Source organism: Pseudopodoces humilis, chromosome 4, assembly GCF_049639895.1.
Source record: "Pseudopodoces humilis isolate 2021_Gansu_Grassland_sample_001 chromosome 4, ASM4963989v1, whole genome shotgun sequence".
Taxonomy (NCBI): domain Eukaryota; kingdom Metazoa; phylum Chordata; class Aves; order Passeriformes; family Paridae; genus Pseudopodoces; species Pseudopodoces humilis.
The window spans coordinates 59085347-59111346 of NC_142203.1; the positions used below are offsets into that span (position 1 = coordinate 59085347).

General features: G+C 42.0%; 1 protein-coding gene across 1 annotated transcript; it reads left to right on the top strand.

Moving 5' to 3' along the window:
• The first annotated feature begins 19763 nt into the window (after positions 1-19763).
• PLK2 (polo like kinase 2) lies at positions 19764-25696 on the top strand. Its single transcript, XM_005532649.3, has 14 exons — positions 19764-20055; positions 20488-20595; positions 20767-20883; positions 21076-21205; positions 21499-21586; positions 21862-21957; positions 22182-22380; positions 22476-22623; positions 23040-23137; positions 23773-23896; positions 24143-24383; positions 24484-24613; positions 24702-24812; positions 24930-25696. Exons 1-14 carry the CDS (start codon positions 19831-19833, stop codon positions 25119-25121), a joined length of 2007 nt encoding a protein of 668 aa, XP_005532706.1. The 5' UTR covers positions 19764-19830; the 3' UTR covers positions 25122-25696.
• Positions 25697-26000: the final 304 nt, after the last annotated feature.

Consider the following 26000-nt stretch of genomic DNA (forward strand, 5'->3'; position numbering starts at 1 on the left):
CAGGGCTTTGGGATACATCTAACGGGGTCGCAATCTTGATGTATGTTCAGTTTCTTCAGACGGTCATGAACCTGATCTTTACTTACATTGGGAGGAACTTTGCTCCCCCAGTCCCCATCCTACTGTCCATCCACTTGAGAAGTGTGGGAAGAGAGGTTATCACTGAAGCTTGAGGCAAAAATATTGTTGAGTATCTCAGCCTTTTCCTCAACCTTGTTACCAGTTTTACAGCCTTGTTCAACATGACTCCTTCTGTGACCTTCCTTTTCTGGCTAACATACCAATAGAAGCCCTTCTTGGTATTCTTTCTGTTCCTTGCCAAGTTCAGCTCCAGCTTTGCCTTGGTCTTTCTGACTCCATCCCTACACAACTGTACTTCATGTCTATACTTTTCCCAGGACATCTGTCCTAGCTTCTAGTGCCTGTGCATTTGCTTCTTTCATTTTAGTTTCTCCAGCAGGTCCCTACTCAGCCATACTGGTCTCTTTCCTTTCTTGCCCAATTTGCTCCTGGGGATTGTTACCTCTTGCACTCCATGCATTGCCACCTCTGTTCCACTCCCTTATCTGAGGGCAGTCTCCCAGGAGATCCCACTGACTATCTCCCTGGAAAGCTGGAAGCCTGCCTTCCTAAGGTTCAGGGACCTCATTTTACACCTTACCTGACCCGCATCCCTCAGGACTGCAGACTCCACCAGTGCATGATCGCTGCAGCCCAGCCTGCCTCCACTCTTGATGTCCTCAGCTGGCTCACTGGCACTGGTGACCATCAGGTCCAGAAATGCAACTCCTCCAGTAGAGCTGTCTGTTACCTGGGTCAAGAAGCTGTGTTCCATGCATTCCAGCAGTCTCTTGGACTGCCTACTGCTCACAATGCTTCTTTTCCAGCAGATGTTGGGGTAGTTGAAGTCCCCCAGCAGGACAACGTGAATATGATGCCTCCTGTCACTGGAGCAGGAAGGCTTCATCCATAGGCTCCCCTTGGACAGGCAGCCCGTAGTGGATGCTGGCCACAAGGTTCCCTTTTTTACTTTGCTCTCTGATTCTTACCACAGGCTTTCAATCTGCTCAAGGCTGCTCTTCCGACTTTCCACATTCAATCCCCCTCTTGATGTAGAGGGCAACCCTTCTGCCTCCCTGTCAGGATCAACATTAAAGTTAGTAATAATGCCTCTGCCTGAAAGACCATATGCCAGTGACAATAGTGTGGGTTTTATTTGTTAGTAAATATGAGAGAGAGAGGGAAAGAGAGAGAGAGAGAGAGAGAGAGAGAGAGAGAGAGAGAGAGAAATAGAAAATAGGTGGGGGGAGGGAGGTAGGTACAGAAAGGGGTTGACAAAGACAGAATAAGGAAAATATCAGTATTCCATGAATCCCAGTGATGTTCCATTAATCCTCTCCAGCTGGTCTTCTTGGTGGTGAAGGTCCCCCCAAAAAGCATAGAATCTGTGCGTTAATATACGCTCAGGCCAAGTAGGAAAACCCAGGCACCTCCCTGTGGGGCGGGGGAGTTTGCTATGGTCTCTTACAACAGGCTCTGGGTGTTTTGCATCACATGCAGTCCTGTGGTGCAAGGCCTCAGGAATGACTTTGGGAGGCACTTTGGGGGGTCTTTGATGGATTAAGGCATGCACTCACTTGTCTCTCACCTGAATGTCCCTCGCCTTCCTAGGGTTGGGGGTTCCACAGCCAGTTTGTGTAAGGGAGGATGGGCTTACAGCCCCTGAGCAGAGTAACAACACACCCAAACTTCCTCCCCCCACCTCACTTGGGGGGCCAATCTGTGCAAACCCGCTCCCAGCAAATGGGTCTGTGGCCTACGGCCTTCCCCACCCCAAAGCAAGCCAAAGATGATTCTTAGCACGACTGCTAAGAGTTTGATTGACATCTTTTTCCTTGTTTACTTGTTTGTTTCAGGTGACTGAAGAATCGGTTTTCCCCTTATCTAATCTCAAAGTTTGACTTTCAGTCCAATGTCCCAGACATTCTTCAGGGAGGCATCTTTGGTTGTAGCTTCTTTATACAGTTTTTGTTATAATGAGCAAAACTTTATATCAGTGTTTGAGGCATGAACTATTTCAGTCTCTGAAAATCTCTTTCCTCTTCTATTTCTTCTCAACAGCCTGTACTCATTGATAGTCACACTCCAGTCATGGGATTCACCCCCTCAAGTTTCAGTAATGGCAAGAAGATCATAGCTTTCTAGCAACATGATGTCTTCCAGCTTGCATTGGCAACTGCACCTCAGCTGGGCTTCTCAACCTCAGCTGGGCTGTCAACCATGTCACCTTCCTAGAGGAACATCTTTTATTAACAACCTTTAATATGTTTTCCTGATCTTTCCCTGTTGGTTTCTGTTACCTTGGGAGTCTTTGGCTCATCTCCATAAGTGTCTTCCTGTGTGGCCAGCACATTTCAGAGTCACTAGGGAGGAGACTCCCTAGCGCCCTATCTCTCTAACCTTTGCATATCATCCCACAGATTGCCAGGGACAAGTCTGATATTGTCCCTTTCCCCCATCACACTTGGTTTAAAGCTTTGCCAGTGAGCCCTGCTAGTTCCTGAGCAAAGACTCTCCTCTCTTAGTGAGGAAAATGAGTTCAGTCAGAAAAGCAGCATGCATGGTGCTGCATAGCTCATGCTGTTGTTGAGAAACTCAAAATGTTTCCAGTGACATTTATTAATAGATTAATATCCAGGAGCCATTTATTAATAGATTCAGCCCATGTTTCTTTCTGTGTAGCTGCTTTCAAATGGAAATACAGAAGAGAGTATAACTGGTGTTCCAGATTCCCTTACCAACCCAACAATGACATAAGGAATAACAAGGAAAGTGTGGACTGGAAATTGAATGGAACATGGTCCCTCTCAACAGAGGTTGCAGAGAAGGCTGAGATACTGAATACATTCCTTCTTTCAGTCTTCATTGCCAAGGCCAGCCCTTGGTAATCCATGCCTCAGAAGATCAGGGAGAAGGTTTGGAGCAAGAGGAGGAAACCTCATTTGGCTCTGCAGTACAGGGTTAGATACCATTTAGTCAAACTTGATATCTACAAGTAAACGGGCCCTAGTGGAATGCATTCAGGGGTATCATTGACCACTCTCAATCATTATTGACAGGTCATAGCAGTCAGGAGAGGCACCTGAAGATTACAAGAAAGAAAATGTCACCCCAGTCTTAAAAAATGGCAAGTCAGAAGACCTGGATACTACTGGCCAGTCAGTCTCACCTCAGTCTCTGGAAAATGATGGAATGGTTCGTCCTAGCAGCCATCTCTAAGCACAGGGAAGACAAGAAGGTGGTCAGGAATAGTTCACCTGAACTTGTGCGAGTCCTTCTTTACTGTGAGGGTGACTGAGCACTGGGACAGATTGCCCCAAGAGGCTACGGAGATTCCTTCCCTGTAGATACTCCAAAGATATCTGGACACATTTCTGAGCCATGTTCTCTAGGAAATCCCATTTGAGAAGGGAGGTCGGTACAGGTGACCTGCAGTTGTACCTTCCAACCTTGCCCCTTTTGTGAATCTGTAGAGAGAAAACAGATTCAGCTGTGTTGTACATACTGTATTTCTGGAGCATCTTCTAAACTGCCTTTTCTTACTGCAAATTACATCAGAAAAGTATGTATATTCTTTCTTTCTTAACAAGGCAAGCTATAGTCTTCAGTAATAAGATATTGTTCATGCTTAAGCCTGCTTTATTTCTTATTTCTGTGGAGCAGCAATCTGCTGGACATCACATGACAGCCATGCAATATAGGGGGAATGTTGTTACTAGGAGTGTGGTTGACTACTGGAAAGTGTTCTTTGTGCTGTTGGGCTTTTATCGCTTCCAATTGTAATTGATAACAGATAAAAATTGGGAAGGAAAGAGCTGAGTAAACAAGCTGGAAACTGTTATTTTAAAATGCAGATGTTAAACAATATGAAGCCTGATAAGGAGCATTGTACTATGAATATTAGAGTATATCTCCTAACAGGTTCTTATGTCAGTGTCCAAATGTTTGCCTGATAAAAATAGTCACTCTTCCACCTTAGCTTTCTTATAATGAATAGGATATTTACTTTAGCTTTACTTTCATCTCCTGCCACTGATGTAGCAGAAAATTTCCTTCACAGGTATGCCATCTCAAGTGCCTCTGTGCTGGCTGCTTCCAGGAGGGAAAGATGGGGGTGACAGACAGTTCCCAGAAGGTTCTGAAATCACTGAGCTCATTCTCCCAATGAAGATGTACTTCTTAGTGGATCTGTCATGCTGGGATAAGTAGAATTTTCTCTAAAATGGCATCATTTTGCTGCTAAGTTTTCAATCAAAACACAAAGAAACAAGCCCAAAAAACAAACAAACAAACAAAAACCACATCAGGGTACTGGAGCTTTGACTAATGTTTGTATGAGGCAAAACATTGGATTCAATAGCTCACCAAAACTGGACACCCAAAAGCAGATGGTTATGCTCCAGTCCTCATTCTCATTCATAATCCACCTCAATAAACAGGACTGCACACGCCAAACTGTGATTATCTCCTCAGATAACACCTGTTTAATAACATGCATTAAAACTGCTCTGTTTTGACAAACAAGGGATATTGCATGAATATCACAAGTTTACATTAGTCAATTTTTGCCAATTTTACCTTTGTTAAGGTCATTACATGTAGAAATACTTGTTGTGACTGCTGTGATTGTCTTGGGCCCAGATTAAAAGGTAATCCCTTTTAATGCCACCTACTCCAGTTTCACTTGGAGACTCAAGACATGGGGTCCCTTAATCCACTGTCCCTCTCCATCTGTCCATCTCCATCCTGATGCCAATATTCAAATATTGTGTCAGGTCCTCTAAGTCTTGCATGTATTTTTTTTCTCCTGGTATATCTTAAACCAGATGAGATCTATTGGAGCACCAAATATGCTTAGAAAGATAGATACTCAGAACAGAACTAGAAGTTTGCCCTGCTACTGTATTTTGTGTATTAAGAAACTTAAGTGTGGTCAATTATGAGCTGAAAGTACAGCTGTAACACCAAGCTATGCCTTTTAATACCGATTTTTGTAAAAACTTCCTTTAGTGTTCCCTTGTCCACATAATCATTACTAAGAAAAGACAGTAATCAGTCGCAGTTTACATAGTTCATGTAAAGAGATGGATAACATCAGTTGAAGTCTTTAGAGGCACTACAGTTAGAGACGTATCTGACCCATGGTCACTGGGACTATTAATTGCAAGAGAATGAGCCACTTCTTGAGAGTAGAAATATACCTCCATTCCTCAGACCTGCCAACAAGTAGCTGGAAAGGCACTACCTGCTTTAGTGGGTAGCCCAGTGTGTTCTGCCTCTCAGTGCAATGTTCCACTTGAATGTATAGAGGTAGAACTGAGAAAAAATTAGAATAAAAGGTATTTATTCATGCCTTGAAATGGATCTGAATTCAGGAAGTTAAAGATGATAGTTTGACTACTGTTAGTCATGAATGAGTGACCTCGTAAAGAATCACTGGCAAAGGTGTCAGCAAAAGGGGGCTTAATAAAGATTTAAAACCTGTGACAAAGTTCAGTGGGAAGGTTCACTGTATTACTTCACAGATGAAGAACAAGGGAAAATATGAGTAGAATCAATTTAGAACAATTTTCAGAGACCAGGGATGTAAAGGCTGAGGATGATCCAGGGATTTAGCAGCATTTAATCATTGACTAATTTAACATTTATGAAAAGATTCAACAGGATTTACTATAAGCATAGCAGTAATGATAAAAATCTTAGATTATGATAATCATACTAGACTTACCATCTGGCATGAAATCAAGTCATACATGCATGCACACAGACACAGAGAGATATGTATGTATATATCTATATGTACAAAGATACCTATCAAAAATTCCCATCGAGTTTAGTGAAATACTTAAAAAGCCTGTGCATTTCTCAGCTAGCAAGGGTTGAGCTTTGAGGATTGGGGAAGTGTCAGACCAGGCCTCATCATCAGCTTTGGCAACAGTCCTCTGAGTACCACAACACTGAGAGCTGGTAAGCTCTGAGAGGCATCCCAGAAAGACTGGCTACAGTCCTCTGTGGCCCAAGAGAGTTTGAGGTGCCTTGTAAAATGTCTTGCAATTATTTTCCTCAAAGTCAGGATTAATGAGCAAGAGACAGTATTCTTGTTCAGACTAAGAGTTTTTTATCATTTCTTATCTATGTTACATTCTCACAGACTGTGAGTTCTTCAACACACTGAGCTAACAAACTAGAAATGGAGCTTCAGTTCTCTCTTTACAAGGCCTTTTGAGTGTAAATTACCCAATTAAAAAATGCCAACTAATTTATTTTTACTTTTAACCCAATAACCAAACACCTCTGTTCTGCACTGTGGACTTTATCACCCAGTCACACAATATCACCCAAACCCACGAAGAAGGAGGTGAAAAAGCAAGACAAGCTCATGCCCTAAAACCTCCATCTTGCTAAATATATATTACTATATCCCAAAACTTTAATTATATATCTATTATATATATTATATAGTTTAATAATCTATATTTTCCACCATGTGATATAATGCACTTCTATTCAAACTACACACCCACAAGCTCAATTCTATCACTCAGTTTTGGAAGCCTTTCCCACAGCCTCAAGTCAAATAGAGTGTTCTCCTGTGAGTCAGTGCCTGTCAGCACAGAAAGCCTGAAATTCTCTGTGCCCAGGGCTCCAACAGTGCCTCAGTCAGAACCCCTGCCTACGAGGTTGTGAGATATCTGGCTTTAGTCATCAGTCAATCTGTACCCGGCTGCAACCAAAGCCAACAATTTTACTTAGAAGTCAAATAACAGTAGTATTGTCCAACTCAGGCTACCATTCAGACAAAAATAATATTCCAAGGCTATCTGTTGGAAAACAGGAGCTTGTTAGACAACAGAAATTCCTGGGAATAGACAGATTCTGATGAGCTCAAGCTGAGCAACCTGTCCAGGAGCTATTAATGAGGGAAGGCCTTACAAGCAGTCCTGACATCACAGAGTGGCCTGGGGGAGAATAAGTACCACCGCACTGTCAAAGGAATAGGGTGGGCTAACAGAGGTAATCAACATCTCTTTGGAACAAATAATCACAGGACAGGTTTTAGAAAATTAGTAGTAGCTCTGTCCTGTGTACTTACCCCCATGGAAAAAAAATAAAGAAGTATGTTTGTCACATTGGTGGGAGAAGAAATATTGGTTCACATTTGCAGTCATGGCTTTCAAAAGAATTTGTATATTCTTTGGAACTCAGCACAGATTAAATTCTTGTGCCTGGGTGAGTTTATGCAAATGTAGAGTTTTGTGGCATCCTTTAATGGCTTTTTAGCTACATGTTAAGGGCAATGTTAATGCTGAGCTTTTAAATGGTAGCTGGATGTATTTATGATGAATGCAGTACTTTTTAGGAAACAGAATTGCCAAGCTTTATACACCTAGAGCTGGAGGTGAGCTGTCATACATTCCTCTTAGGAAACACCTAAAAGACATGGCAGATCAGCTGATTTTAAAGCCGTTAAGTCCAACATGGGAGATTACTGGTAGGAGGCAATCTGCAGAAACATCAGTATGAATCACTATCTTGGGGAGTGGGAATTACTCTTTTGGAGATTTTCATACCCCAAAAGGGTGGGAGTAAAAATTACAACTATTTACCTTTAGATAAAAACCACAAGCAGCATCTCTTGTTATTCTTTCTTCTCTTTCCCTTTGCATTACACTTTTTTTATATTTTTCTGAAAAAGCATTTTTTGTTGTGCTTTAAGCAGGCTCTTGAGAGTTGCTGGCCACAGCTTGTTGAATTAGGAGGGAATGGAGCTGTGAGGAACCAGCCAAATGGTGCCAGTGTGCATCAGTTCAGTTGCAGGGAGAGGATGGGGGTGGGTCATACCTGTGGACCTGGAAGAAGCAATACCTGAAGGAAAGACCAGAAGTTTACCTGGTCTGGAGCTCAACACAGCTATGGAAAGAGCATATATTATTAGTTATTCCTGACTCATACTGTTTGAAACAGGGTCCTATTTAATGTCAAAAAAGAATATTTTGCACCCAGCCAGATGATCTGTCCTATCCATCCACTGCTCAGCAAAAGAACTCAGCCAATGTTAACTCCAAACAGTGAGAAGTTTCATGATTAATTATTTTATACCCTCCATGTCTGGGGAGCTGTGCCCCAGTTGCACTGAACATACTCTGTGGTGCAATGTAACTCAGATGTCCTAAGCAGATTGGTCAGCAGAACTCTGAAGGCACAAAGATTTCTCAATAGTTTGAGAGGAAAATACTTAAGTCACAAAGCACACATACAACAAAATGAAACTATAGATAAGCACCTTAGAACTTTCATTTCTAACAGAAACTGTCATTTGCTGTCCCTAAGAATGGACCTGTTCTTAATTCTCACAAGATCATAAAGTAGGTGACAGATTTTATTACCCCTGTAACTAATTTTAACATTTACAATTTTAAAATGTTGAGAGAAAATGCAGTTGGTGAGCATTGTCATAGCTGTTATTTGGAGAGTCTCAACTCCCTCACAGGCACTGCTTTGCTTCCTTGATGAAATGGCTGTTTTATGAGGAACAGGATGATGCCCACAGAGAAAGCAGCTGCATATTTAGGGTTCACAGAACAAAGGGTTTGCCTGTTCCTGAGCCTGTTGCTGCTCATTGAGATGTGCCCTCTCTCACATTGTAATATTCTAAATTAGAATATAGAATAGTATATTTTATACTATTCTGTAACTCATAGAATATTCTAGAGAATATTCTATTCTCCTTCTAAATCCATTGTAATTCAATAAATGGTGGTTGACACAGTTTAACAGGAGGACCATTGAAAATATTGTTCCTTCTCAAACAGTAGTGAGGGAGAAAACATTTAGGAGTTACTTCAGGTAAGATGACTGATCAACCATTTGATCCCAAACTTAAAATGAATCTAGCTTAATCTTTGGCATCAAGTTCTTGCAAAGCAACAACTTTTCATACAGTCTCTCTTCTGTATTTATTGCATTGTTTTGCTCTTTCCACTGGCCATACTATTTGTTACTCTCCCTTCCTCTCACCATAAGCTTAATTTGCTGTTTGCTTCCACATGTTCTGTTTCCTGATGTTTTAGAAGTCAGTTTTGATCTTTTCCTCAACTCTTCTGAGTGTTACTTTCTCTCCAGTAAAAGATGGTAGTGCTTTTCAAACTTTGTCTCAGAGCAAAGTGAACAGATTGAATTAATGAAAGCAGGAGAGACCCCAAGGCTCTTGGGAAAGGTTTAGGCTGTAGAGGATGGTTTGAGAGCTGTCCAAGAGGCTGAGACAGGGAGACCATCTTAACCTAAGAAATCAGTGAAGCAGAGGATACCCAGCCAAAAATCATGAAAGAGACACAGTGACTAAGAGAAGGTAAGACAAAGAGAAGAGGAAGAGGAAGGGAAAGGCATTTAATTTACATGAGAGAGACAAGTCCGGGTCTAATGAAGTCCAACAAAGTCTCCAGTTCTTAATGCATATAGACTGAGGCATTTGCAGTTCCTGATGAAACTTGGAAACCTGCTTTGTTTCTTTCTGTGCAAAGACATGCTTGGGGACTAGTCTTACTGAAAGCAGAACAACTCTGAATCATTGAGTCATCAGTGTTGGAAGAGACATTCAAGATCTTTCAGTCAATTGTTAACCCAGTAGTACTGCTGGTAATCTCCAAACCACTGAACTTCTCTCACTACCAGATCCAGATGCCTCTTGAACACCTCCAGGGATGGTGACTCCACTGCGTCCCTGTGCAGCCTGTTCCAGTGCCTGACCACTTTAATAATGAAAAAATAGTTTCTAATATCTAACCTAAATATCCTCTGTCTCAGTTTAAGGCCATTTCCTCTTGTCTTCTCCCTGTAAGCACAGTTGAAGAGCCAGGACCCCACCTTACTAACAATCTACTTTCAGGCAGTTGTAGAGGGCAATGATGATTCCCCTGAGCCTCCACTTCTCCAGGATAAACACCCCCAGCTCCCTTGGGTGTTTCTCATAAGACATGATTTCTAGATGCTTCATGAGCCTTGCTGTCCAGCACTTTTTGAGGTGAAGGGCCCAGAACTGGACACAGCACTCCAGGTGTGGCCTCACCAGTGCCCAGGACAAGGGGACAATCCCTGCCCTGCTCCTGCTGGCCGCACTATTGCTGAGCCAGGCCAGGATGCCATTGGCCTTCTTGGCCACCTGGGAACAGCTGCTGCTACCAGCACCCCCAGGTCCCTTGCTGCTGACCTCTCAAGCCACTTCTGCTCAAGCCTGTAGGGCTGCATGGGGTTTGAAAACATTTGTTCCAACCACAAAGGCACTTTTTAAAGCACTCTAAGGCACTTAAAAAATAACACTCACCACATTGTTTTCCACTTTGGCATCCACTTTTGTGTTCCACTAGATGAGCTCTTCCTGTTTTCTTGAAAAGCAAGTGTGAACTTCTTGTCTTACTGCTGAAATAACAGGAACCAGAGTTTCTCATGACTGCTCACACTCTGCCTCTCTAAACCAGGATTGCCCTTCTAGAAGCAGCCATGTTTCCTTAACTACCATACATCTAACCAGAAGCACCATCACCAAGGAGCTCACTGGCAGTAAGACAAAATTCTGATTTTTTAAAAATAGATATGTTTTATGCAAGTGTATATTGTCTGATGTCCTTCATACATCTCAATTATCAGCTGGGTATTATTTGGAAAGCTGATCATGACTCTCTGTCATGATCATGACTCTACTTGACAATTAAGTGAAAACTGTCCATGTCTCTTTAAGTCAGGAGTTGGCTGATTCGATGAGTCTTAAATCTGTCATCTAACACTAACAGTAATGAGATAACTAAGAAAAAATCAGGAAGCTTCTAGTGGTAGAATCTCTGCCATAAGAATCTAAATATATAAACCAGACAAGGGAGAGGTAATATTTTTCATAAACTTGAGTTGACATATCTAAAAAGAGAGATAGTACTTTTAACACACCAGCCCTTCTGAAAGTCAAAAATAGAAGCAGAAATTTTTGAAGCTAAATGCAGACTTCGATAGAAGAAACCACACAGTTCACTGTGAAGGTCACTGCTATACATTCACTGAAGGAAGTGATCTGCTTTACTGGAAATGAGAGTTAAAATTAGCTCAGACCCATCTCAAAAATCCAATAATCCACGTTGCGGGCCAAGCAAACACATCCTGTTTCTAAACTTGTATTTGCAATGTTTTACTTCCTTTCCAAAGACTCCCCCTTTGCCAGATGCCAAACTTCTCTTTGCATTGCAGAACTGCAATAGCTGCATGTATTCTTGTTTTCACCTTGTTGTAAGTTCTGTTGAGTGTTATCTTTCTGCATTATTTTGCATTTCCTCTGGGGCATTACTATGCACTTCAGACATGAGAGTGGGGTGTATGAGTTATACAATAAATTTGCTATGGATGATCTCTGCCAATAATAACTGCCTTCAAAACTCAAAAACTTCCCCATGTCAATTAATACAGAACATTAAAGGCTGACTGAGAACCCTCAACCCAAACCAGCATAAAATGTCAATTCAAAGTAAAACTAAAGATTTGATAGAATTAAAATTTCCCCCAAATGTCCCCTGTGTTGGAAAAAAATGGTTGTGTCAGTCTGTAACCATGGAACTGAATTTTTGTGTTCCCTTTGGGCAGTCCTAACTGCCTCCTCTCAACACAGATGTGCAGAAAAGCATCTGCTGTGGTGCTGGAAGGTATACAGATTTTTTACTCCCCAGTGTGTATCTGTCAAGGCAGTGACAACACCCAAACAGATACCCCATGCTTAGAGGGCAATATTTACCCTTCTGGCTAGCTTATTTATCATTTTGCCAGCAGATTTTTTCTCATAGTTATGTCTTTGTTTGCATTTGTCAAATATGTTTGCCTGTAGGCTTTTTTCCCACTGATGAGTAGCTTTATTCAAGGTACTGGCTTCCCTACTTTAAAAAGCAGATGTCCAATAACTGCCTGAGGTCTTTGGTCTTTGGTGGACCATACAGCTAAACTCAGGAAAAGGAAAGTATGGCACTGGCCTACCTACCTTCCCTGGGTGGCTGATTTTAACAATAGCTTTAATCAGAAAAGCATGCTGGAATGAAAGGATCAAAGTGAAAAAAAAAAGCTGAAAAAAATCTAGTGGGATTTTCACTTTCACATCTAGCTATTTAGGGCATCCTTTTTGTTCACCTTTTCTTTTATCCATTCTGTCTTAAATATCACCTGCTCTCATTTCTATTCTTAAAGAGGCCAGAAGACCAAACTTTATATGTCTCTGTTTCCTAGATGTCTTAATTTTCCCTAGAGGCCATTGATCAGTGCATGACCTATTTTCATTTGGTACACTGGCTTTACTAATGACATGTTTCAACTCTTCAGATCAGCAATCAGGACAAGTGTAACTGAAATAAACTAAATTTAGTGCCAGCCACTTTTTAAATATTTACATAAATGTAGAAAGTATTTTTACCTGGAAAAACTGGAGATATCAATATATAACACAACGTAAGAAACACAGAAAAGTTTCTGATGTAAGACAGAAAAGTTTATTGAAAAGTATTTGGTTCTCAGTTCTCCACAGAATTTCTGACATGCCTCTGTCATGTCAAAACTTCAATGGTAACATATGGTGTTAAGTCTCCTTATGACATGCTTTTTTAATTGTTTTTATCTTAGAGGAGTGTATTGAAGGAAACTATTGTCGCATTCCGCAGCCGCAGGATCGCGTCCAGAGAAGCTACAGTTACCAGCATGTGACTCAACCAGACAGGCTTCTGCTCAGGAAACCACTTATTCAGCATGGGAACAAACTCAGATCCAGAGACAGAGAGCCCTGAAGAGAGGCAGGGTGAGGGGTTTTGAGGGACAGAACCAGGGTGGAGTTCAAAGTCAGGGACCACTAGGAACACAGCAAGGAACACACCAATCAGAACCCCTGGGCTGCCACCCCACAAGGGGTCTAGGGTAGAGTTTCTTCCTGGGCTCATAGGGCCCATCCTCGGAGGCAGAGGTTTGGAATTCACACTAGTCGGGCTTCACAGCCACATCTCTCACTTTAACAATGCTTATCTGAAAGGAAATCTTTGCCTCCCTGAGCAGGGGCACCTCACAATCTGTGAGAGATAAAAATTGTTCATCTAGTTTAATCAAATCCCAGTGAGAAAGAGAGGACAGGATGCCCTTCTTTCACAGATGAGTTGGTTGCTTCACTTGCCTCTAACAACAGCAGTTTTCAGCCCACCTTTTTCCTGAGCAGACTCTATTCTGCTCTATTCAGGACTGCTTTTGGCACGTCTTGCTTTGGTAGCAATGAGCTCCTCATACCTATTGTGCTGATCAGGAGTGCTGTCATATCTAATTATGCAGTAACTAATTTTTCTGTAGACCCTCAACTCTCCTACCTTCAACTCTAAATTCCAGAGTTTCTCTATATCCAAGAATTCTTTAGACATGCATAACCGTCTTGCTCTATTTGGACATTAGCTGCGACTGCTGAGGATTAGGAATAATGACTGGTACTCCTGTTAGCCAGAACATTTGATTCTTTGTATCTGCTTTGTTCTACAATCCTAGTTAATTACAGAAAGTAAGACCAAAAAAAGTTTCCAATCTCATAAATGTTCTCTTTTGTGCTTCATGTTTATAATACATAGTCAGAAGTGGACTGTACATGTCTAATTTCTGCCAGCACATGAATAAAAAACAGGTATGGTTGTTCTGGATAGAAGAGAGTGTCATGGAGACAGATAACCTATGACATAGGCTCTTACATCATATATCTCATAACCCTGTTCTTGTGTTGTCTGTGTTGTCTGAGCCCTAGTACCGGCTTCTGCCCTTAGGATTCAGGAAGCTGCTAATCTATCCACAGAAAGAAAATAAGCACTTAGCCTAAGTGGTAAGCAACTCTCCTGTCCTGTATCCTGCAGAACTTGAAGACTGAAATTGGAAAGAGGAAAGGAGATCAGGAAGGGAAACATATCGACTGAAGTACTGACCTCTTTGTTCTGTTTATAGGATTTTTACTACCCTTTGGCATTCTTTCCATTAACAAGGAGGTCTTATGTGTAAGATATTTGGGTATTGAAAAGGGATAAATTTAAAAAAAAAAAAAAAGCCAACACAAAAGATTCTAGACAGTTCTTTAAGGGCACAAAACACTACTCCAATTGTTCCTCAGGTTTGAAGCTTAGTGTCTCTAATACTGATCATGAAGCTTTATCATCCCACAGATCTTTGTTCCTTCTGCATGATCTATGCAGTTGCATAATGGGCCTAGGAGTCATTCATAAAGGAGGCAAGTTAATTCTGGCCATAAAAACTCCATCACCAGCATGTGGTGTCTCAAGTCCTGGACTCACGAAGTTTTGAGCACCTTAAGTGTGACCAAGAATCACCAGAAGCAGTGGAAACTTCTGAAAAAACATGCTGACAGCAGACTGAGTGGCCACAATGTCTTGTGGACAGATGCTCTTCAATTAAGTAAGCACTTAGGAGAGTTCACATTGCAGAAAAATCCAGAATGGGATTACTACAGAACACTTCATTAAATATTTGCATGTGTTTGTGGTCATTAGGTTTAACAGTTTCTTATGGATGGGTAATACAGTTTGCACTCTCGTATCTTCTCAACACATTTAAAGGTGGCAAACAGTGGCCATAGAGAATTTCATTGAAGGAAATTATGTATCTGACAATAAGTACTCTCTTTTAAAACCTTTAAAGACAAAAGCTTTAGAGTCTACTTTTGAAGCACTCAACTTTGAGGTTAGTATAATCTTTGTTTTGGTCTGGCATATGCAAGAAAAAACAGTCAAGCTGTGAAAAAAAAAACAAAACGAGAAGAATAACAGCAAGTGCAAACCTGTGGTCTGACTTCACTTTTAGAAGCAGATGCTGTATGAAGGTGTTAGTGTACTTCCTGAGGGCAAGGGTAGTGCCTGTAATAAAGCTGTGTGACATTGTTCAATCCAGGCAGCACAGGAGAAAAATGAGAGAGTAGTGAGGGTTAAAAAGAAGATGAGTCTCTTTGACATTGTCTTCACTTGACACTGACACTTGGCTGGAGCTGTATTATTTTCATACTCTATCACTGCACTGGGTGAACACCTTCAGAGCCATCCATCAATCTTGACTACGTAAGCACATACTAAATTCAAAGAAATAGAGTTTTGTGTCTCTGGGGACCAAATATGGGATCCTATAACCACCACAACTGCAAGCCTGTCTTCCTGCCAGCCCCAGGGAACTTACACTGAGCAGGCAGGGAGGGAACCAACCTTGGCACCACCCCAGAAGGAACTAAAAGCTAGCACAGTCTGTGTGACCACTGCCCTAAACACCCTCCTCTTTTCTTGGGAGATCTTTCTGGGAAAACATATGATTGCCTTAAGCTCTTGGTAGTCTGCCTGCTTTTTAATTAGTAGATCACTTTGAAAGAAACCACAAAAGAATTTAGATCTTTGGAAACACTGCCAAGCTTCAAACAAAAAAAAATAAAATACATTAATTATAACAGAAACAATTGCTTTGCACTATGTCTGCAATGATTTAAGGAGAGCAAATGGTATCATACCTGCGTATAAGAACAATCTATGACAATAAAATCCTGCAAGGGAAATGACACACTGAAACTGCATGGCAGCATCAGAGCAAATGTTTAATTCTATGCCTAGACCAGCTTTTGCATGTTTTATAATTTATTTGTTAAGGATGCCTATGCCAGAAACCCTAGAAATTAATACATTACTGGAAACACAAAAACAAGTGCCCTGGAGAACAGGAGAAGTGTGGGAAACAATAACAAAGAACATACAGACCCATATGAGGTGAAGAGAAAAGGCTTGTGTGGAGCTGAAAATTAAGAGGATAAGTTAGGTAATTGTCCTGGGGTGACTTTTAGGATGCTTTATCCCCAGTCATCTGTTCTGTTTATGTTACATATTAAGTTCTGCACCTTTAAGACTGGTCCAGAGAGCAAAGGGAAGAAAGAAGAAGCACAGAGTTTGTTTTCAGAAACTTCACTTGCTCTTTCACATCCTTCTCATGAACTGTGCTGTCTGCAGCATGGACACTGGGAGAGAGCTCTCCTCTGCCTTTCGTTAGTTTTCAGCTAGCTGAGGCAGAGAAGTACCCCGCACTGTGGATTTTCTTCTTCTTGGAGCTGTTCAGGCCTACTCTGGACTGAAAACCCAGAAAAACACCAGAAGCTCATGCCTGTGGCCCATAGGGCCCAGGACATGGCATTTTCCAGTGCAGGAGGGACTGATAAGAGACTGAACAAAGCAAGCTACACCCTAAGACAAGGACTTTCTGAATTTGCCATCTCTTCAGAACACCGCAAAGTTCCACTGTTTAATATTATTATTTTTTTCCATGTTTGCATGTACTTTGCATTAAATAAACAATTTTTCCACTTTTCTCCAAAGAAATCTTTCCCGAGCCAATAGAAGGGAGGGTCTGCTTGAATCTGCTTTCTAAAAAAATCCCATTCAGAAGTTTCCTCCCAAATTTGCCCTAAACCAAGACAGTAATAAATCAAGAAGAGAAATGAGACTTAGTCAATCAGTAAAGACTAAAGTGAAGTAAGATTAGCAGTAGACTCAAGACAAGTCACAAACATCATGAAGAACTTCGTGTAAAAGTCCCAGTTTTAATAACACATTTTCTATAGGGTGATTTTCTAAAAGTAAGCCACTTATATATGTTGATACATATTCCAGTGAAGACGTTATTCATGGAACTCTTAAGTTTGTCCCATCTTTAAAAAGAATACACTTATTTTAGGACAGACTGCCATAACCTGTTTTAAACAGCTGAGGGCACTCCATGACCAGCTAAATGAAAAATATGGTTCTACCAAAACTAACCTGAGGCAAGACAGCCAACAGCTAACTGGATAGCAGAAATCAAATGATGAGGCCAGCCAGGTAAAAGGTCAGGGTTGCCTGCGAAACCAGGTGCAGGCTGCCACCCAAATCTAGTATGAATTGTGTGTTTACCTGTAGGAGCATACTGAATTGGCTTAGATGGCTTAGATGGCATTCTAGGTAGGGAAAGTCATATGAGTGGCATTAAATATTCGGAAAATTCAGTTGAGAGTCAGTCTGGAAGCCACGTATATGGTGTTGGTCCTGGTTTCAAATAAAGCTTTGGTTTTCCTGCCAAACTCATGCTCATGAACAAGGTGACAAAGCTCCATAATATTAATGAAGTTGGACATCCAAGATTTAATGTACTTCTTTTTAGAAATTTAAGTCTCTGAACACCTCACTTCATAATGTTAGGGTAAAAATAAGCAGTTCTTGGCAAGATGTTCTTCCCACAAGCCTGTAAACAGACTGACTCTGTCAAATTCCCATTCCTCATCTGAACCAGAGATTTATGCACACCCAGTCTTCCCAGACCTTCAGTAATATGGTTTTTATGAGCATCTGTATACTTGTGTCAAAATAGAGCTGTAGGAATAAGTGATCGCTTTTTTTTCTAGAGACAGAGACAGAAGGAATGCCTGAGGCCTGAGTCTGCCCTGTTTCTTGGCAGGGAAACTGTAATGCTGTATGCTGATTTGGCTACAGTGCTGCTGCAATCTTAGCCAGCTTGCAAGTAAGCTTCTTGTACAAGCTGCAGGTACATTTCAGCATTTTGCTAATGTAATTTGGAAGAAAAAGTGGCAGATTACAGAGTTTTCCTCACAGGATATAAAAAGGTTGGCTTCAAACATTTACTGTAATGTTATTTTATCCAAGAGATCACCTTTAGAAGAAAGCACATTTGCTTTGTAAACCTCACAATAAATAGTATGGTAAACTTGGCATCTTGAGGTAAGTATTAGATAAATGCTCCCTGTGTGAAAGTGGGACAATCAGTCTTCGAGTAACTACTGTATGGGGCAGTAGTTGACTGCCCCATGACTGACTTTAAGTCAGAGGGAACACAGCTTAAATACTTCGTTTCGGCAAAGTAGGTGAGAACAAATAGTGCCAATCCTGCTTATCAGAACACTTTGTGTACCTAGCTTTAACCATTGTTTGTGTCCTCTTAAAGTCAAGCTTAGCAATCTTCCCTAAACCTCTACCAGACAAAGCTTGTTTTTCTTACATTTGCTTTTTAGCATGTGCAGTACCACTTCTTCCCAGAGGAGGGGAAACGTGTACTTCTATTCTGCCTATTCTCCATTTCCCCAAAAGCCTTTCAGCACACCAGACCAAAGCAATGCACACTAATCAAGTTTATTATTTGTAACTGATTTTGCCAAAACGAGAAATTTGGAGAAAGGTAAGGTTATGTGAGGGTAAAAATATTTTTCTCGGAAGCCAGTGCCTGTTACACAAAGGGCTGAGAAGGCACAGGACAGAACAGTGCCTGTGTATCCCAATTTGCCCTTTTTATTTTCACCTCTACCCCTATGGTTAATGACTAATAATATAAATGTGACCTGACTAGGAGTCAGTTAGGTGAGTTAGGAAGGCAGCACATGCCCATTAAAAAACTGCAGATGGGCAGAAGAAGAGTGTACACAATCCAGTGTAACACTTGAGCACTGTTACCTTAGTACAGCAATACCTATGGAGAGAAACAAATAAACAAATATTGTTGTTCTACACTTTTGCTGGTTTTGGCCGGCAGGACTTTGTGTCTTCTGCTAAGGCATGCATCCTGCTGTTGACACTCTCAAATAAGTATATTCTGTTATTTTAAGATGTGAAATGAGACATTTTCAGGGACTAACACTGAAATAACTTACACAGTTACATGCTCTGGAAGTCGTTTCTACTAAATCAACTAGTCTTTGATTTTTATAGGCAATGAAAGCAGGTAGAAGTATTTTGGTCTGCCAACAAGAAAATACTACTTCAGAAATACGTAACATACTAAGAAAATAATGAATTTTGGCAATTTTGCATCTTCAGAATGGAGAAACGCAAAACTGCTTCACATTCCAGTATTTTTCTTCCAGACCATGCTTCACTTTTTAGCAATTGTCTCTATAGAAGCCCTATACTACAGTTGCCTTCAGGTGCCTTCCAACTTGATTTATTTGCTCCATATGAAGAGATTTTAGAACTGACTGTTGTCAGACAGCTGTGGGGGGCGTCCCTAGGCACGGGCTCTCCTTACGGAGGGAGGGACATGGTAGCCCCTTGGCACTGGGGCATTCACGCCAATGATTTACACCATCTGAGCAAGCCCATGGGCCTCAGCTCCATGCTGGCCTCGTGTCCCTGCGGTGGTGGAGCTGCTTTGGAATAGGCGGGACAAACTCCTTCCCTTCCTCACGTGCAGCAACAGGCACGCGTTTCGGGGCTGCTCCTACAGGCCACAGCTCGAATCGTCCATCACCAACGCCCACGGCCCCGCACGCAGCAATCCTCGAGCGAGGAAAACACAGCTTTATGCTGAAGCTCTCTTTGTCGAGCTCCCACACGGGACGGTGGCGGCCAGAGCAGCCTCCGCCGCTGTACGGGTACAAGAGAGTGGTTCAGCCCCTGTTCGCTCCGCTCTGCTCCCGCCACACAGCCAGGCAAGGGAGGCCAGACCCGCACAGCCCGGCAACGAAGGGCACAACAGTACAGCCCGGCGCTGCCCAGCTCTCCTCGGGTCATCCCGGGGCGGGCCGAGCCGGGCGGGCGGAGCGGGTTCCGGGCGGGGGCCGCCCCGCAGCGTCGGGGCGGAGCCGCCGCCCGCTTTATAAAGGACGAGCGGGGTTGCTGCTCGGCGTCGCTCGCAGAGCGGGTGGGACGGGAAGGGCTGGTGGAGCGGGTCCGAGGCGGGCAGGCAGGACGGAGCCGGCGGGGCGCGGTGATGGAGCTGCTACGGACTATCGCCCACCCACCGGGCGGCGGCGGTGCCAAGTGCTGCGAGGCGGCGGCGGGCAGAGCGGCCGGCGGCGAGTCGCGCAGGAAGAAGGCGGAGGAGCCGCCGCACCAGCAGCCTCACCAGCACGGCCACCCCGCAGCCGAGGTCTCCCGGATTATAACCGACCCCACGACGGGGAAGCGCTACTGCCGCGGCAAGGTGCTCGGAAAGGTAATGGCCGCGGCGAGCTCGGTGCCCTCCCGAGGCCACGGCCGGTGTGCCCAGCTCGCCGCCCTTCCCGGCGGAGCGCGGGGCGGCTGGCGGGCGCTGTCCCTGCGGGGCTGCGTTCCGCGGAGAGCGCCGCGCTGCCGCCCACCACCTGCCCAGCGCCGCCCGGGCCAGGCGCGGTGCGCCCGAGCGCCCTTACTGCCCCGGAACCGTGCCTTCGGCTCGGGCGAGCCCGCGGGAATGACTTGGATCTTGCATGCGGGGAGTGGGGTGCGCGAGCCTTCCGACAGACGATGAACCCAGGACCTGTCCTTAAAAAATTGCCCTTTGTTAAGGAAGTTGCGCTTCTTGACTAATACATGAGCTGGTGAATGACTAAGTGCGGGACTGCATTTTTACCTGCTCTAATTGCCTTTTTCTCCGATGTCTCTCTAGGGTGGATTTGCCAAGTGTTACGAGATGACAGATTTGACAACAAATAAAGTTTATGCTGCGAAAATCATTCCTCACAGCCGAGTAGCAAAACCTCATCAAAGGGAGAAGGTACGTATGCATTAATTAATTTTTTTTATTTTATTTTTTTATTCTCGAGCTTTTTGTGTGCTGGATTGCCTACCCCTTTTCATGAAATGGTTCTGATAGAGCTGGCTGCTCAACCTTGTGGAAGTAAGGCTAACAACACCTTTCTTCTTTCCTACTGTCTTGTCTTTTCAGATTGATAAAGAGATTGAGCTGCACAGAATGCTTAATCATAGACATATTGTGCAGTTTTACCACTACTTTGAAGACAGAGAGAACATTTACATTCTTCTGGAATACTGCAGTAGAAGGGTGAGCATCAACTGGGAGAAATCCAGTATTTACTTACCTGGAATCTGCAACTAATTTATATGTGCGATGTGTAAAAGTTATTTTTTCTTTTGTGGCTTTAGTTGTTTCTCTATCCACTCATTTACTTTTGCTTAGGGTGAATCTTGTGCATGAATTGTCAGTGACATCTCTGCTTGTGTTTTTCTTCTGCAGTCAATGGCTCACATCTTAAAAGCAAGGAAGGTATTGACAGAACCAGAAGTCCGATACTACCTCAGGCAAATTGTGTCAGGGCTAAAGTATCTTCATGAACAGGAAATCTTACACAGGGATCTTAAACTAGGTAAGTTCTCCAGATTGCCAGCTTCAAAACACATTCCTCCAGCCCCATCAGCATTGTACCACTTTATCTTTTTATGGTGATTGGTTAGTAAAATCAGCTTAGTCTGTCTTTGCAGTGGGAATTCATAGTGCATAAGGGATGACATTAAGCATTCTTAATTTAAAATATTAAAAAAAACCCAAAAAAAAAACTTTCCTAGTTTCTGGCTCTGAACAAAGTATGACTCAGCACCTGTGGCAAATGCATTCCTACCTTGCCAGAGATGGACTAACTGGAATTTCTTTGTCTGCCAGGTAACTTCTTCATCAATGAGAACATGGAACTGAAGCTGGGTGACTTTGGCTTGGCAGCAAGGCTGGAACCACTGGAGCACAGGAGGAGGTAGGCGCATCAAAAATGTAAAGTCTAGTAGTAAATAAAACTCAACTGGTATGAAAATGAGAAGTTGTGTTCCATAGCAAAAGCTAGTTACTGCCCCTCCAGTATCATGAAGACATAGCAAAAAAGCATCTATGGTGTCAAAGCTCCTACAGCTCCACTTTAGATGTCTCAAATTCTTGTCTGAACTTGAGAGGAAAACCTGCCCTATGGAAAACAGCTCCTTCCTCTTTGTATTTGAAATACTAACCAGCTTTCTGGTGTCTTTGATTTTTCAGAACAATATGTGGCACACCAAATTACCTCTCTCCAGAAGTCCTCAACAAACAAGGGCATGGCTGTGAATCTGATATATGGGCCTTAGGCTGTGTAATGTAAGTACTTGCCTGCGTTTGAAATGTAATATATCTATCACTGGCTTAGGACTTTGGTGAATTAAAAGGGGATGCAGTACTGGCTCCATTTACAGCCTTTCATACATGTGTAGCTCAAATACAGAAATTCTTCATGTTGAGATGGACAAAGCCTTTTTTTGTAGCTGTAGGCACAGGTATGGTGGGTGTGTAAAATAAAATAGTTTTCCTTTGCCTTTAAACAGGTATACAATGCTGTTGGGAAGACCCCCGTTTGAGACTACAAATCTTAAAGAAACATACAGATGTATAAGGGAAGCAAGATACAGCCTGCCTTCATCTCTCTTGGCACCTGCAAAGCACTTAATAGCTAGCATGTTGTCAAAAAACCCTGAAGATCGGCCCAGTTTAGATGAAATAATTCGACATGAATTCTTCTTACAGGTTTGTACTGTCTGTTATTAGTGTTGTAAAAAAAAACCCCAAAACATAAAAATGCACTCTGTGGTCTAAAAATCTTCTGTGCTGCATTTCCACAGGGCTTTACACCTGATAGACTGTCTGCAAGCTGTTGTCACACCATCCCTGATTTCCATTTGTCAAGTCCTGCTAAAAATTTCTTCAAAAAAGCAGCTGCTGCTCTCTTTGGGGGTAAAAAGGATAAGGCCAGATACTTCGACACACATAGTAAGTTCAAGCCTAGACACAGTCCACTTATGTCTATTGTATCAGTTTCATATTAGTGTACATCAGTGAGATAGCCACAGAAAACTTATGTCTCAGAGCTTTTCTGGGTTGGTTTTGATTTTTTTTTTTTCTTTTCTTGATAAGTATTGATGGTAGCCAGCCCACCTATGTGACCTTACATATGTGAATGGTTCTTACAGCATCCATGTCTGTATTGGTTAGTTTGTAATGTCTATTGAAATTTAGTCTCTTAAGTGATTTGTGTGTGATGGCATAATTTCTCTGGGAGACTATGGCAGGCTTAGAAGAAGCTGCTGGAGAGACACAATTTGTTTTCTGCAGCTAACTTGTTATGCTTTCTATAATTCAATAGCACTTCCAGATTCAGAGTTAAGTATTTTTTTCCTGTGTTGCAGACAAGCTAGCTAAAGAAGATGAAGAAATCTACAAGCTCAGACATGATTTGAAGAAGACATCGATCACCCAGCAGGCCCCCAAACACAAGACAGATGAGGTATATGCCAGTGCAGTTCAATTCAAATCCAGTAACAGTTGGGTGGAGTAACTATAATTAAATTATATTTGACTTGGATATCAGAACTGGGGCTGTACACATCATAGTCAAGCTTAAATGATTAGCACAGTTGCTTTAAGAGGGCTTAAACAAGCATCACAAAGGTATAGTAGCCTTTGTAGGGAGACTATAAATTTTGGCTTTTGAGTAATTATAGTATCTGACTAGACTCCATTGTTTCCAGTGTGTTAACTTGTCTACCAGGTGCTATTTCTCAATATTCCAAATACAGGGTTTCAGTTCATGATTAACTAGAGCTTTTTCAAATAAATTGCTGAAATCTATCTTTTACTATTTGGTGTTCAGACCTGCACACAGCTGCTCCCTTGCTAGGGCAGGAGAGCAGAGAACTGCAACTGTGAAATGCAAATTGAAGATCTAAAGAATGGAAATACCTGGTGTGCTGCTTTAAGCTCAGTCTAGCAGCAGCTCTTTGTACTTTGTAATCTTGGTACGTGAATACCAGTTTCCCTAGAATTTATCATTTGTTGAGAAACAGGGAAGCCATGCAAAACTTGTGTATAAGCTTTGGCTTGTGTTATGTTTGATGTTTACATGTCTGACATCTCTTCTAGGAGATTCAGCCTCTTATCACAACAGTGGGGAAGCCGGGAGCATTGCCAGAAACCAAGCAGATTGGAGACTCCATTCGGATGATAGTCAGAGGAACTTTGGGAAGCTGCAGCAGTAGTAGTGAATGTAAGTGCAGCAAAATGTGATCTCTAAGTCTGAATCACACATTTATTTTTCTTAATCTTAAAAGATTGAAATAAAATCAGATGTTTATCCTCTTAATTTTGATGTTGTAAAAGCCAAAATTTTTGAAAAATTTAAATTAGAAATTTAATTTAAGAAATCATATTTCTTACAATATAGGTAACTGAAAGGTTTAGAATGAAAATTTTCTGTGTGTTCTTGCCAGTCCTAATAGTCCTTCCTTTTCAGGTTTGGAAGACAGTACCATGGGAAGTGTTGCTGATACAGTTGCAAGAGTATTGAGAGGATGTCTGGAGAACATGCCAGAAGCAGACAGCAATCCCAAAGAACAGCTGACAGCATCCTTCCAGTGGGTTACAAAATGGGTGGACTACTCCAACAAGTATGGCTTTGGGTACCAGCTGTCAGATCACACTGTTGGTGTTCTCTTCAACAATGGGGCACATATGAGCCTTCTGCCAGATAAAAAGTAAGAATCATTACAAAGCCAACAACTCACTAAGGCAGTTTAAATGTGAAATCCTTTTTTCTTATCACTAATGTCCTTATTTTCTTTTTATCTCTTTCAGGACAGTGCACTACTATGCTGAGCTAGGCCAATGCTCTGTCTTCGCAGCCCCAGAGGCTCCTGAACAGTTCATCAGCCAAGTAACTGTACTGAAGTATTTTTCTCACTATATGGAGGAGAACCTCATGGATGTAAGTTCAGCACCTTCAGGGTCTTGAGTTGTAAAAATACACTAAATGTGTGAACTGAGTGCTTAACATAACCTGTTCCCCTTCTTAGGGAGGAGACTTGCCCAGCCTAACAGATGTACGCAGACCCAGGCTTTACCTCTTACAGTGGCTCAAATCTGATAAAGCTTTAATGATGCTCTTCAATGATGGCACGTTTCAAGTAAGTGTGTCAGCATCACCAGAGAAAATGTCTTAAAATACTTTATTGTAGTAAAACTAGCTAAGTCTCAGAAATAGAGAGAATGTAGACAAACAGCAACTCGCTTCTCTTTTACAGGTGAATTTCTACCATGATCACACAAAAGTCATAATTTGCAATCAGAGTGAGGAATATCTCCTTACCTACATAAATGAAGACAGGATATCCACGACGTTTCGTCTGACAGCTCTTCTGGTTTCTGGATGTTCATTGGAACTAAAACACAGAATGGAATATGCTCTGAACATGCTGCTGCAGCGTTGTAACTGAAGGAACTGACTCTGTTAAACCAAATGGACTCTCTTGTTCACTGTGAATCTACAGTGGAGATGGTGGAGCAACTAGTATGTTGATGATGGATGTGTGGTGGTACGAAAACTGGACTGTCCAAGTGTGCTGGGCACACATCTATTAGAAGCCTAAATCTACTTGATGGACTAAAGTGTTGTGACAAGGAGTTCTTCGGATCATAGTTTTCCTTGCTTCATGTGTGTTAAAGATATATTTAGACTTGAACTCGGAGCAGAGTGTGTGTTTGCTCTGTAGGAGAGCATCTCTGATGGAGTTAAACTGTGAATGCACATCTGGAAAGGGAGGGAAGGGAGAGAGCTCCGTTGTTGGGGATAATTGTAACAAGCAGCTTCTGGTTGCTTAACTGTGAACTATGGCCATACTGTATTTTTCCTTATTTTTCAAAAATACCCACACTTGTGGCTGGCAAAGTGCATTCCTTGTTAATTTTTTTTTAATTTATTACAGCCTAAAGTGAAGTATTTATTACTTTTTTTTTTTGACCTTGGCATTTTAAATATAAATCTGTTGGCAATAAAGAATGGAAATCTGAAGTATCATTTTCTACTCTTTCTCCAGTATAACTGAGTATGCTTTACTTTGCATTACAAAAAATATTGCAGATTTGCTTTCTGTATGTTCTTTTTAAGAAGTCTGGTACAGGTCTGTATATGAAGGGTAGGCAGGTTTGTCTGTGTCTATGCCCACCTGCAATCACAAGCACCAGCACAGCTATTGTTAATTATAGCTGCAATCCTAAAATAACTGCTGATGGAGCCTACAGACTAATGATGCAGGCCTTGACACTTAGTTATATTCCTAAGGGCTTAAAACAAAATATGGATCTCTTCAAGATAC

Excerpts from the sequence above, each read along its gene's own strand:
- PLK2 (XM_005532649.3), top strand. The coding sequence starts at position 19,831 with ATGGAGCTGCTACGGACTATCGCCCACCCACCGGGCGGCGGCGGTGCC. Across the intron at positions 21,958-22,181 it reads TGGGCCTTAGGCTGTGTAAT|GTATACAATGCTGTTGGGAA; the intron begins GTAAGTACTTGC and ends GCCTTTAAACAG. Across the intron at positions 23,138-23,772 it reads CCAAACACAAGACAGATGAG|GAGATTCAGCCTCTTATCAC; the intron begins GTATATGCCAGT and ends CATCTCTTCTAG.